The sequence below is a fragment of the Rhagoletis zephyria genome, unplaced genomic scaffold (assembly GCF_001687245.7).
Source record: "Rhagoletis zephyria isolate East Lansing unplaced genomic scaffold, Rhagoletis_zephyria_1.1 Rzeph_scaffold_03093, whole genome shotgun sequence".
Taxonomy (NCBI): domain Eukaryota; kingdom Metazoa; phylum Arthropoda; class Insecta; order Diptera; family Tephritidae; genus Rhagoletis; species Rhagoletis zephyria.
The window spans coordinates 8,480-21,862 of NW_016160177.1; the positions used below are offsets into that span (position 1 = coordinate 8,480).

A 13,383-nucleotide genomic window follows, 5' to 3' on the forward strand; every position below is an offset into this window, starting at 1 on the left:
CATTTACATTTAACCATTCAAACGTTATTTATTTATTAATCGGTTTTCATCGTTAGTCGCTAGATTTTTTGGCAAGCGAACAGACTTTAATACAAATGAAAAAGATACAAGAAATGTGATATTTTTTAATCTTTTTCCTGAGGTTTGATTTTTTTCATAAAAACTAAAATATCTTGGAGAATGACCTGATGCAAAATTAAGTTTACGTGTCTCGTGCTTTTTTTTGTCATTTAAAAACTTGAAATTTTCCCTACAGTGTTATTAAACCTTCCGTCTGACAAAATAACCAGCAGATATGCTTACCTCAGAGCCGTGTAAATATATTTGAAAGCTTTCAGAATCTCACCCTCGGTAAAAGATTATGTGCATGTCGTTACCTTAATATAGAAAGGCCCTATTTCACAATTTTGTTCTTTCAAACATAGTTCGAAAATTTAGCGAGAAGCGAACTTCTGCCATTGCGAATTTAGTCGAAGTGCTGATTTTTATTAAACATAATATATATTTTATCTAACGCTGTAACATTTGTTTTCAATTACCATTCGATTTATTGTGAGCATATGACCTTGGTTTCTTTCTGTCATATTAGTCTGCTCTACTATTACCGCTGTGAATAAGAAGCTCAATTCAATTCGCCTTGAAAGTGTCTTCCAGGCATAAGTATTACCAGTTGTCCAGTTCCGATTAGGAGCACCCACATATATCACATTAAGGAACGTATGCGTTTACATTGTTGTAAGATCTGTCTGATAATTCGTACCTAACTTTATCAAACATGCTGATTTTTAAATAGGGGTTTCATCTTACCAAAGGCCAATTAGTCAGTCGCGCGCAATGGTCGAAAAAGTCTCTGTGTGTATCGAAGGGGGGAATCCCCCTGGGCAGGCTATGTATAAGGGTCTGAGATTTCTCAGTTCGGGCCCGAGTTTTCTCTCGGCGGCCCTGTCCTTGGATCATTTGTTATGTCTACAGAAGTTCACAAATCAGTGGCATCATCTTCCTCGCCGGTTGTTGTTTTTTAATGTCCTTGAGGTCACTTTTAGTTATTTTCATCTCTTTTGTATTATTTTTTTTTGTTCTCGATTCCAGCAAAGCTTGGAGTTAAGTGACTTAGTGATGCGCAAATGCCTACCTTTTGTTGCCTCTGAATATGCCATCTGCAGTAGCCATGGTTAGAGAGCTTCTCCGTTGTCCGTATCTAAAAATTTTTGTAGCCGCCGCTATAAATGAAACACTTCATCTCAAATCAAAATGTTTTAGATGAAAAAACTTCGCTTTAAATGCACACCTGAGCTATGGGATGAGACAGCGATTTTTTGTTTTTAGGCTTTGTTGTAATATTGTTATTTGTAATTACCCCTAAATGCACTTCAATACACATACCTACATACAAACACAATTTCAGTAAAGTTCACATGCTCACCTATGTACATACATACGAATATGGTTGCAAATGAAGCACAGAATGTGTGGAAAATAGCAAAGGACCTAATTCTTGGACTGACATTCAATGTATGGGGAACAATGATGCGCTCTTGGGACAAAACAAAACAAAGCATGTTGGACTACTGACTGTTTGGGTGAATGAACTGTCTGACACACCAATATCAAGCCAATACCGGTTGCCTCTCTCCTCGTACACTGGTGCTTTCGTAGCAAAGCTCACTTGACTCTTCGTGCATGTACTCGTGTTGGTATTATTTTGACCGGAAATTATGATATATGATTCAAATTACCACAAGCTTTCTCATAATCGAGTGAAATGAAAGTGATAAGCACGATTTTTTGTTTTGTTGCCTAGAAATTTTTTATATCAAGGTTGAGTGAAAACTCATCCATACGTACATATGGGAAAACTTCCTTTAGGTGCGGAGAGAATTAGGTCAGAAATGGAAATTTTTAACTCAAAACCAAATGTAAAGTTTTTTTGAAAAGCTATGTAGTTATTTTCGGTAAGCAAATATGTACAAGCCTTTTAAACAAAAAAAAAAAAAAAAATTGTAGAAAGTAACTCACTTTAGTTAAGAGCAATTAAATGCTAGTCACGTCTTCCTGATAATCGCAGTAAGTGGTTATTCGGTCATATTTTTGTACAGATTACACCAATAAGATATACCAAAGAATAATAGCTACCACATAACCTACTAGACGGAAGGTCTGAGAATTGTAGAAAGATGCTCGTATGCCATGTGCAATTGAGTATAAGGAAAAATTTAGCGAGATTAATAAACCGTAAATAAATTGAAATTTAGGCATAGCTTAAAGGATGGTTCCGGTTAGAGAAGTCCACGCATGTGGGTAACGTTTTAGATCGTCACTCACCTTGGAGTACCAAAAACAATTAATTAGCGTCCAGTTCAGGCACCTTCGCCACTCAACTCTCACTCCTGTTCTCAGCGAGCACCTTTCCGCTCATTGCAGCGATCCCGAAGGAACAACTGGTCCGATGAGGAATGCAGAGAAACAAGATGCCGCCTACAGGGCCCGCTACGATCGGGCGCAACGCGAGCCATGTGGGACCGTTATAGGCAACTGAAGAGGGAAGCAAGATATATTTGCCACATTAAGATGAGCGAGGCCAAAATACATGAATGCAAAGCGCTCGAAATGCTGGCCGAAAGGAAAAACGCTCACAAATTTTACCAGAGAGTTAGGCGACTTACAGAGGGATTTTAAGAACAGGGCGAACTCTCCTGTTGGAACAACGAAGACGGTCTAGTGACATACTTAAATTATGGAGGCAACAATCTTTTCCCCCTATTGAATGGCGGCAGCACTGAAAATAGTGGAGAACACGAGAACACATATGACGAGGTACGAATGGCAATTACAGGGGAAGCCTCCTTCATTAAAAAGGGGAAAGAAAATGCTGTTTACAATTCTATTACTGCAAAGGTTGCTTCCTTTTTTCAGTGAGCAATTTAGGAAATTCAGACCTTTCAGGTTATCAATTTCGCTAACAATTTTCAAAAGTAGCCACTACAAGATTGGTTTTTATAATTTTATTTTTTATTTTTTTGTATACCAATATTAAAAACATCACTGCACTCAAACTTTTCGATAAACCACAAATTTAAAAGTGAAGAGTTAAGATATTGTTTTTGCAAAAATATGGTATCTACTCGTTTAACGTACATAATTAATTTTTGTAAAAATTTGTCTGTGAAAAACGCAGTTTCGAAAAAAAGTGTTGGTTAGGGCCTTTGTGAATTAAGGTAAACGGTATGTAAAATGTATTTAATTAGGTACTGGCATTGTTGAAAACTACATATTTATCTTTCGTTTTACTTACCATTAAATAGCATGGTAAATAACTGGGAATTTAATTCCAGCATACTGAATTGAAAGTCTTTTAGTTTGCTGTAGTTATTTCTGACTTTATTTTTTTTATGTTGATTCTTTTCTTAAAAAAAAGTTATTTTTTAATTTAATGTTAAATAAACCCTGCGGCATACCTATCTATTCGTCTCCCAACCAACCATTAATTTCCGCGCGTAAGGTTTTATTTATTTTTAAAAGTTTTACACGTCTCGCTGCAAGTAAGTACTCGTATATCCGAAATCGAAGCTCACGTGGAATTCCAGTTAAGCTTGGGTGTGGAAAAGCGCCTATACATGACAGCTGATCACCGCGCACTGGCATGAATACTTCATTACGCAATTGCAATCTCAGTTGGTCTAGCTTCTGATAACATGCTTCCACTGTTCGGGGATCCTCCGAATGCGATATTACGTAACGGCCTATAGATAGACAGCTGCTGCGGCCTAGTAATTTTGTAGAATGATGTGGTGTTAGCGTAATCATCATAAAATCGCCCGACACTATGGCCGTAAGCACAGACTTCAAAGCATCATCTTGTTCAGCTTTAACATTTGTGCTGAATCTTTCATGGAAGTAAGTCTCATGCGGGGAATCGTATTCATACGTAGGCGGTTGACTGCAACAAATCTCCACATTTTTCTTGTGAAATGTTGACCAAGATTCCAAAGGAAACAAACTTTTTAATTGGTTCACAAAAAAATTCTGTGGTATAAATCCGGTGTGTAGAGCGACAACATAAACGGCCAAGAAGAGAAAGTGTGCCTGAGATAGTGACTTTTTATCTAGCAGCTGATAAAGCTCCTTCAGACCCTCCAGCATTGGTTTGCGTGAATTATCCATTCTATTTATTTCCATATCGACTGGTTGAGAACCTGAAATAATACATAGTTGGGAGAAAGTTTATTTTGCAGTTTGTACATACATTACTCCCTATATATTAAATTTAGTATTACAGCATTTTAATAGTTCCGCCAAAAGATTTCGTAGCAATATTAAGATTTACGTGAGCTGGACCCATTTGAAAATACATCCAAAAATCGAGATTTTTATAAATAAAATGTTTTTTTCTCAAAAATCACAAGGTAAAATCATTCTCTCAAGTCGTCGGCCATGATTTTTTTTCTGACGTTTGCGAGCATTTCAGAATAATATAAAATTGAACATAAAAAATTATATTGTTCACAATTGTTGTTTGAGATTGAAAATGAGAATATGTACATACACATGTATGATTTCAATCAATGATTTTACCTGGTAATGTTATTATCATGGTATGGTCGCATAAAGATTTTTAAAAGACTTATCGACGGAATCAAAATAATTAGATTTTTGGTCAAAAAAATCAAAATAATTGGTTTCGGTCCAGCTCACGTAAATATTAATTTTTTCCCCAAATATTTTAGCCGCAGTTTTAAAATATATACATTTTATACTTCCGGTGGAAAAACCCCAACTTTTTTGCTGACACACCCTAATGTACAAACCTATTTTTCCGGCTTCCAAAAGGACGCTATATGCGGTTAGTTTTTTTTTTTAACTACATAGGCAACCCTGATATTATATAGCATAAAATACGTTTACTTTAATGGAGAGAGGAGATGGCACCGAATTTGGCACAACCCCGACACCGAGTTTGTATTTTTGCTTATTTCTTCTATTTTTGTACTATATTGGAGTGGAATAAAGCTTATTTAGCGAATTTCGTACGACGGGCACCTGACTGATCTTGATTAAAAGTATGAATACACTCTGAAAAAATTCGAAGCATTCGCATAGATATTTCAGAGAGCCGCTAAGTTTGTTTTGCAAATGTTACTATTATAGCTCTGTTCCACTACTCCATGAACATACAGGTTTTTACACAAACTTGCAGGAAGTAACAGGAAACATTTTCCCGTACTCCAAAATCCTGTAAATGAGAGCAATTTTTGGAGAGTTGTGTAAAGAATGAACTTGCAAGAACTTTCTTTTTTGGTAAAATCATGAAAGGGGTCAAGCGATAAGCTGTTTGAAGTTTTTACAGGAAAAATGCTTGTTTGTTCCCGTACTTTTTGGTTGTTGCTCACATTTTACTCTCACTTCAGAGAGTAATTTTACTGTTTGACCTTTTTACAGGATTTCACACGAAAATATTGGATCAGAGCTAATTTTTGGAAGAAACTTTAGAGAATTTAATAAAGAGACTAGCGGGGTTGCTTTGCGCATTCTTTCAATGGTAATAGTAATGCGTAAGTATTCTGCTTAGTGGCCTGTTTCCGTTACGATGCAGTGTTTCGACTATATGGAGCCAGGTGGAAAAAATGGTTGGCGTGCACCGATTTCGCTGAAACTTTACATGTGCTATAATTTTTCTTTGGGATAGAGAATTATGAAATATGGTAAAGATGGGATAATTGCCACGCCCTCCACTTTTGTGGGCGTAAACGTTAAATTTCATCCGATTTCTTTCATTAGAAAAACCTAAATATAATATATGGGGAAGAAATATAAAATATGGGGAAGAAGATTGAATCACTATAACGCCTACAATTCGCAAAAATATGTGGGCCCAATCATTAAATGTGATGAAATTTCTCTTAATTTTTGTTTTCTGTTGTCCACTCAGAAAAAAAAACAAAAATTATACTTAACAATTACACCTCAAAATCGTTGTACAAATACGCAAAAAGTGTCCGCTAAATTTCCTGCAAATATATTCGAATTTACGAAAGAAATTTCACTACTAATTGCCTAATTTGCGTAGTTCTTTGTCCTTCGTAAATGCAACCTTTTGTAAGGAGTGTCAAACCACAGCTGCCAATAATTATTGAATAAAGGCCCGTTTACATACAACTTTGGCGTTGCGTTGGCGTTGGCGTCGCTTCGACAGCTGACTATGAATACATGCATTTATATGAAAGTCTCCACATAACCAAAGTTGGGCAACGCCAACGCCAACACAACGCAGAAAGATGACCAACTCTCAACTTTTCGCGCGCGTCATTCGTCAGCTGTTCCAAATAATCAAAATTATGTGATTCAATTTTCATTTTTAATCAAATGCGGGCAAGAAATATATTTTTTAAAGCAATTATTGATGTAAAATTTTGGTTTTTGGTGCCGCTAGTATGTTAATTTAGTGACCAAAGTATTCTCTGCTAAGCGTTCATTGTAGCAAGCGCGGGCGTTACTCGCGCTGCTGTCAAAGCGACGCCAGCGCCGACGCAACGCCAAAGTTGTATGTGGACGGGCCTTTATGCTGACATCCCTAGTCAGCTGATGTAAATAACATCTCTGCCCATGGAGCTAAGGATGTTCGATATCGTATCGATTATTCTGAATATCGATATTGCATGGCAAGACAATCCATTTTTTAGATCGATATTCCAAGGTCGATATGTCGAAGACAACGATACCTTAAGCGAAGCGCACATTGGCGCGATTCTGTCGTTACGAATACGTTGCGAATTCGGCTGTTAACTTCGAATCCGCAAACGTGCGCACACTTGAGCGATTTTTTCGCGTCGATTTCCGATGTACAATTCACTCAATTTTCCCTTTATTTCGTGTATTTTCGCACTCGGCGTGCCCAAATCGTACAAAATACTATTATTACGAACGTTTTTATTAGTTTTTGTACATTACACCTTTTTTTTTCTTTGCCTTTATTGCTGTGACACCTTTCTTCTTCTTCTTTGACGCCTTCAAAACGCTGCAAGCCGCGTTTCGAACGCGTCAATAAAGAGGAACATTGAATGTTCGAAAAATTCGCAGCGACGGAATCGTGCAAGTGTGCGCTAGCGCATTAATATGTATGGGTAGCATTGTTGTAATTTTTGGGCTTGCGGATTCGCAACGACAGAATCGCGCCAATGTGCGCTTCGCTTTACCCGCAATATCGATATTTAAGTTGAAATTTATTTTTCATCTTCAAAAAAGTGCATGGGAAAATACTAAGTAGGTTCAATCAGCAGCTTGTGTGATTTATTTAGCTCTAAGTTTTACAAACCGCTTAAGTCGACCGTCATGCCGTTTTAATCCTCAGTAAATATCAAGATGGAAATAACACAATTAGGTGAGTTGATAGGCAGGTCTAATATTAGGCAAGCAAATAGCTAAATCTTGGTCAAATAAAACGAAATCAGTTTATTTCCTATGTTAGCCTAATTTTGACAGTTGTTTGAATGCAAATAGTGTCAAAGCAAGTTTTTGCCTCTTTCTGATTGGCTGAAGGAGAAAATTTCTGATGCTGAATGGCAATGCCTCTTGTTCAATATACAAGCCAAGATAGCTTTTCAAAAGCCAATATAATTATGTTGGGTAAGTCCTCCATACAAAATAAGCTAATAGCTTAAATTTCTGGACAAATAAAACACGGCTATTCTATTCAATTGGGAGTAGGCTTTTGAACATCGATTCTTCCGATATCGATATTGTTCAGCCCGATATATCGCAATATCGATTTTACATACAATGAATTAAATCGATAAATATCGAACATTACTACATGGAGCCCCAACGATAACATTAAATGAATCCAAATTCTTTTTGTAAAAATTATATGCGTAATACACTCACGAACAAAGATACATATATCTTTCTAGTGCATTAGCACAAGTACTTACATATGCAAATGCAAACGTCTAATATAATAATTATGTATATGAATGTATAAACAAACAAATTTCACAAATGCATAGCTATGAAGTTAGAACACTAAACAATGCAGCTCCCATCTTTCGATAGCCGCTCACACTCATGTGTAGCCTACGCGCTGTGCGTTTTTATCAATTGATTTTAAGTATGAAGATATTACCTTTTTCCGTGAACAGTTTTTCACGTATTAGCAAATTATTAATTGAAAATCTGCTTAAAAGAAACAAAATATTCAAGCGCACGAAGATCTCATCTCATTTGCGTGTTTTCTTTTTTCTATTTGACAGCATGATTTTGACAATCATTTCAGTAGTGTTTAGAGTGCGGTTACCCACGAATGTGTACGTAGCATACCGTAGAAATACGTAAACTCATATCAAGTTTGCTGTGGATTCAAAGAGAGAGAAGCAACGTCTTCGTCACGGTCAGGCGGTAGCAAGACCGATAGAATAGGGGTCTTCCCTTAAACTTATAAAAGTCTCGTAAACCTCGTAAAGCTAGTAAATTTACGAGCCTCGTATAAGAACTATCAAAATTTGTATGGAGCTTTATTTACGATCCTGTCGTAAATTTATGAGGCAAAGTTGATGCGCAAACGACCTCGTAAACTTCAGTATTGCCGAGGGGCCGAAGTTTTTATACTAAAATGTATGACAAAATAATGAAAATAAATGAAGAAAACAATACGCGACTAAAACGATTGAATTTCATCCACTTACTGTATTGACTTAGGTTTTCTGCATTTTTAATTGTATTTTAGCTAAGAGTGATAGAGACAAGATGGCGGGATGTTATGGAAAATACTACGCAACAAAAATTGCTTCACAAAATCCTGGTTGATCAGTCAAACAGCCACTTTACGCCCTTATTTACACCTTTTCACAAAGGGGGCGTTCCCATAAAAGCCTCTTAAGATTACGAGTTTTACAAGGTTTAAGACTTTGCGAGTTTAAGGGAATCCCCTAATTATTTTTCATTTGTATTCAATATTATATAATACATTTTACAATGAAGTAATAAAATTCGCCGCACTTGGGGTCTGTAAACCTTTTTTATAATTATTTAACATTAATTCGATTTTTGTAAGAACTATACAACATATATATAAAGTACGTATACCAAATTAAAGGGAATCTAATTTCCTATTAAATGATCATCTCTACCGAACCCTATTTTTTTATTTGAGATTTGGAGCCAAACTGCATTTATGCCAAGTTCGATGTCAGTCTGCGCTACGGAAAAGAACTTATCTGGCGAAGCCCTTAGTGCTCATTTACACACGGCGATTTTTGTTGCCGCAACTCGACGTTTGTAGGAGAGAGCGGGACGAGGAAAGGAGAGGGGCACCGAGTTGCTCGTGCTCGGGCAACACGCTTTGTGCTCTCGTTCGCCTGTGTAAATTGAACCGCTGTTCACAGCTGACAACAACAATTGCATACACACAAATCTCCGTGTGTAAATGGAACGAGCAACACCAAAAGGGAATGTGAAAAATCGCGGCGACAAAAGTTTTCGTGTATAAACGCAGTCTAATGAGCGGACGCTCGGAATTGCAAAGGCAATGCGAATTAAACAAAGAATTACTTTTCTACTACCTTAATAGCCTTCAAATTGGAAATGGAGTGAAAAAGAAATGAAGAAATGTCATCAAAAGGAACGAAGAATAAAATCCGTGTACGTATAAGACCTTTGCATGTGTGGGATAATGAATGGTGCATGTATGGGTGTTTGTCAATTGGACTGTTTCGAATTTTCTTTCATCCTTCAAAAAGTCGTGTTGTACCTCCACTAGCCACGATGGCGGCCAATCTAGGAAGAATCTTCGGCTCCAAATTATTAGGAACTTCGACTGGAGTTAATCTCCAACAGGTACTTAATTATATTTACCAGCCTTATATAAAAACTCGGAATTTTACAATACAGCAATTCCCATAGATTTACCCCGGACCCGCAATTTTTGAGTGTTGAAATATTAAAAGTTTTAAGTGAAATTACTTAATCCTCTTCGAAATGTACTAAATAAATTGCAATCTTTGCACTATAGCGTAAATTTATGCATGTTGTGCTCGTTATATATCTTTATATTTCAGTTTTAAAAGCTAGAGAGTTTTTCTTACGCTGCTTACATAACGAGGCAAAGTAGTGGTGATAGTAGAGCGCTACATAAGAGCAATTACCTCATATGTTCCTCTGAAATTCTATATTTATTAAACCTATAGCAATAATTTATTTGCGAATTTTTAACTATGGTAATAATTTACTCGAAATTTGTTCTTCTTTTCAGGCCAAACAGCTGTCTACCACTAAAGCCTGGACAAATGGACAAAAGAAGGTTTGTATAACTGAGTTATGTTTATACATCAGCAAGATACCCTTAAAAAATACTTAAATGGCTAAGGTGTGTGTTGTTTGGTTGGCGAAAATTATCAAGTGTTTATTCTTGCTGTATTTCATAATGAAAAATTAAACATAACCTCAATGTCATCTAGGGTGAAGTGGGTGGTGGTGGAGTGATTGTGAAGAAATAAACTCAAATAAACAATATATAATAAATATTTGTAAATTACGGAAACTCATGCCAAATTTTTGTGTGGCATTTTAATTCACACACAGCTCATAGCGGCGGTTGGTGCCGTCACCGGGGGCTTGGGAGCTCTGCTTTTTGCTCTGGAGAACTCGGTTGAAGCTTCTGGTACAGAAGTCCATCCACCAGCTATGCCATGGAGTCATAAGGGCATCATTTCCTCACTGGATCATCAAAGGTGAGAAAACAAAATTCTAAAATACTAATAAGTACCTAATTCTAAAAACCAAATTATTAAATTTTATTGCATTACAGTATCCGCCGTGGCTACGAAGTGTACAAGCAAGTTTGCTCCGCTTGTCACTCTATGCATTATATTGCCTACCGTAATTTGGTTGGGGTTTCCCACACCGAAGCCGAAGCTAAGGCAGAAGCAGAACAAATAACGGTATAGCCTGACACTTAATAATTAATTGTAAACATATGTATGTATATATGCTATAACTTTTCTCTTATACATAAGGTAAGAGATGGTCCTGACGATACCGGAAACTACTTCGACCGTCCGGGCAAACTCTCGGACTATTTCCCTTCGCCATATCCGAACGAAGAGGCTGCTCGCGCTGCAAACAACGGTGCTTACCCACCAGATTTAAGTTACATTGTATCAGCACGTAAAGGAGGTGAAGATTACGTATTTTCGCTGCTTACCGGCTACTGCGATGCTCCAGCTGGTGTGGTGTTGCGCGAAGGGCAGTACTTTAACCCGTACTTCCCAGGCGGTGCTATTTCCATGGCTCAAGTGCTATACAATGAGGTAATATTTTTACATATATCGATATGGAATCCTATTTAAATGTCTCTATCTGCTTAAAGGTAATTGAATACTCTGATGGTACACCACCAACAACGAGTCAATTGGCCAAGGATGTAGCTACGTTCCTTAAATGGACATCTGAGCCAGAACATGATGACCGCAAGCAACTTACAATTAAGGCATTTGGTATCCTTGCCTTCTTGGCTATAATTACATACTATATTAAGAGACACAAGTGGTCGACTTTGAAATCTAGGAAGATTGTTTTTACGCCAAAGGATAAATAAGTATCCTGAAAAGGGCTTGCTATGAAAACAAATTGAAGCATTAAAACATCAAGAAAATTTATGTAAACGAATTATGCATACCGAATAAAGCACCGCCATCAGCCGAAGAAAGCGCAAAACTTCACTGCGGGGAGGGTATTATTGGCAGAACTCCCAAAACAACTTAGAAAATTGTTACAATTTAAACTAAAGATTACATTTAACGTAATGATTAAACGAAACAAATAGACATACAAATAAAATGCTAAAGATACTAAAGAACTCGATTGTTTTTGATTATTTAATCGCTCGCTTTCATTTAGGGAATATTTTTATAGATTTCCTGAAAAAATAATTTAAGTGCATGTCTAATAGCCAGTTTTCCAGTGCAGGTTGTGATTTAAACTTAGTTTAAACATTTGTTGTTGTGGTAGCGGCCGGGCACACAGTTCATTTAATCGTAAGTTTAAACTGGCACTGGAATGCTGGCCCTAAGGCATTACATCTTAGTGTAGTTTCNATTTCCTGAAAAAGTAATTTAAGTGCATGTCTAAAGGCCAGTTTTCCAGTGCAGGTTGTGGTTTAAACTTAGATTAAACATTTGTTGTTGTGGTAGCGGCCGGGCACACAGTTAATTTAATCGTAAGTTTAAACTGGCACTGGAAAGCTGGCCATAAGGCATTTCATCTTAGTGTAGTTTGCATTACGTTACCTCAATATAGAACGGCCCTATCTAAAATTTTTGTTTCTTTACAGAGTAGTTATACAACTTTAGAAAAACTAAAGTTTTTCAGTTGCGATTTTTATGTATTTTTTTTTTAATTTTTTATGTAGTAGTGGATTTTAAATTCGATGATGTGTAATCTCCCGACTTTTATGCCGAGCTGAATTTCAAGTGAATATGAATTAGGGCCTCCCTATATCAAGGTAACGATTTGTAAGTATTAAAATTACATACTTTTCAACAGTTCGAGATCACGACTATCGCGTTTGAATAGCAGATATGTATTTTCAAGTTTTCAGTTTATCCCGATGAGATAGCAGAATCTTAGCATTAGTTTACTCGTTCTAACCATATACGGACCATATCCTTAATACATCCTCCAAGAACCAGTAATTTTTAGCAAAAATAATATATATTCAGGGTCATAAAAACCGCCCTTGAAGTGGCAGTCGTTAAGAGTTGCGAGAATTTCATTTTGTCCTCAATAATATTCCACTTNGAGTAGTTATACAACTTTAGAAAAACTAAAGTTTTTCAGTTGCGATTTTTTTTCAATTTTGTATGTAGTAGTGGATTTTAAATTCGATGATGTGCAATCTCCCGACTTTTACGCCGAGCTGAATTTCAAGTGAATATGAATTAGGGCCTCCATATCAAGGTAATGATTTGTAAGTATTAAAATTACATACTTTTCAACAGTTCGAGATCACGACTATCGCGTTTGGATAGCAGATATGTATTTTCAAGTTTTCAGTTTATCCCAATGAGATAGCAGAATCTTAGCATTAGTTTACTCGTTCTAACCATATACGGACCATATCCTTAATACATCCTCCAAGAACGAGTAATTTTTAACAAAAATAATATTCCAAGAATACTCAGGGTCATAAAAACTGCCCTTGAAGTGGCAGGCGTTAGCCACGTAAAAATAACGACTCCACAGGATTACCTATAAAGTTCATAGAGGCATTTCGATTCTTCAGACCACTGCGAGCATTTCATTTTGCCCTCGGAGGGTAAAGTTCCACAATAATGTTCCACTGGCGGCAACAAGCCATTATTGGCGTCCAGTTTTCATAAATGTCAAGAACCGTTT

The 13,383-nt window shown here is 36.7% G+C and overlaps 2 protein-coding genes across 3 annotated transcripts; one reads left to right on the forward strand and one right to left on the reverse strand.

Annotated features, from left to right (window-relative positions):
* Positions 1-3,341: 3,341 nt before the first annotated feature.
* On the reverse strand, positions 3,342-8,227 carry LOC108368367 (protein nutcracker-like). 2 transcript variants are annotated; one of them, XM_017623213.1, is made up of 2 exons: positions 4,806-4,838; positions 3,342-4,193 (listed from the first exon to the last, which is right to left on the reverse strand). In XM_017623213.1, exon 2 carries the CDS (start codon positions 4,174-4,176, stop codon positions 3,460-3,462), a length of 717 nt encoding a protein of 238 aa, XP_017478702.1. In that variant the 5' UTR covers positions 4,177-4,193; positions 4,806-4,838; the 3' UTR covers positions 3,342-3,459. The 2 variants fall into 2 exon arrangements, with proteins under 2 accessions (XP_017478702.1, XP_017478701.1); XM_017623212.1 differs by lacking the exon at positions 4,806-4,838 and adding an exon at positions 8,117-8,227 and having other exon boundaries at positions 3,343-4,193.
* A 1,418-nt stretch (positions 8,228-9,645) lies between these two features.
* Positions 9,646-11,845, forward strand: Cyt-c1 (Cytochrome c1). The gene is made up of 6 exons (XM_017623211.1): positions 9,646-9,825; positions 10,241-10,288; positions 10,570-10,718; positions 10,796-10,928; positions 11,004-11,297; positions 11,357-11,845. The coding sequence occupies exons 1-6, from the start codon at positions 9,673-9,675 to the stop codon at positions 11,582-11,584; spliced, it is 1,005 nt and encodes a 334-aa protein (XP_017478700.1). The 5' UTR covers positions 9,646-9,672; the 3' UTR covers positions 11,585-11,845.
* The last annotated feature ends 1,538 nt before the right edge of the window (positions 11,846-13,383 follow it).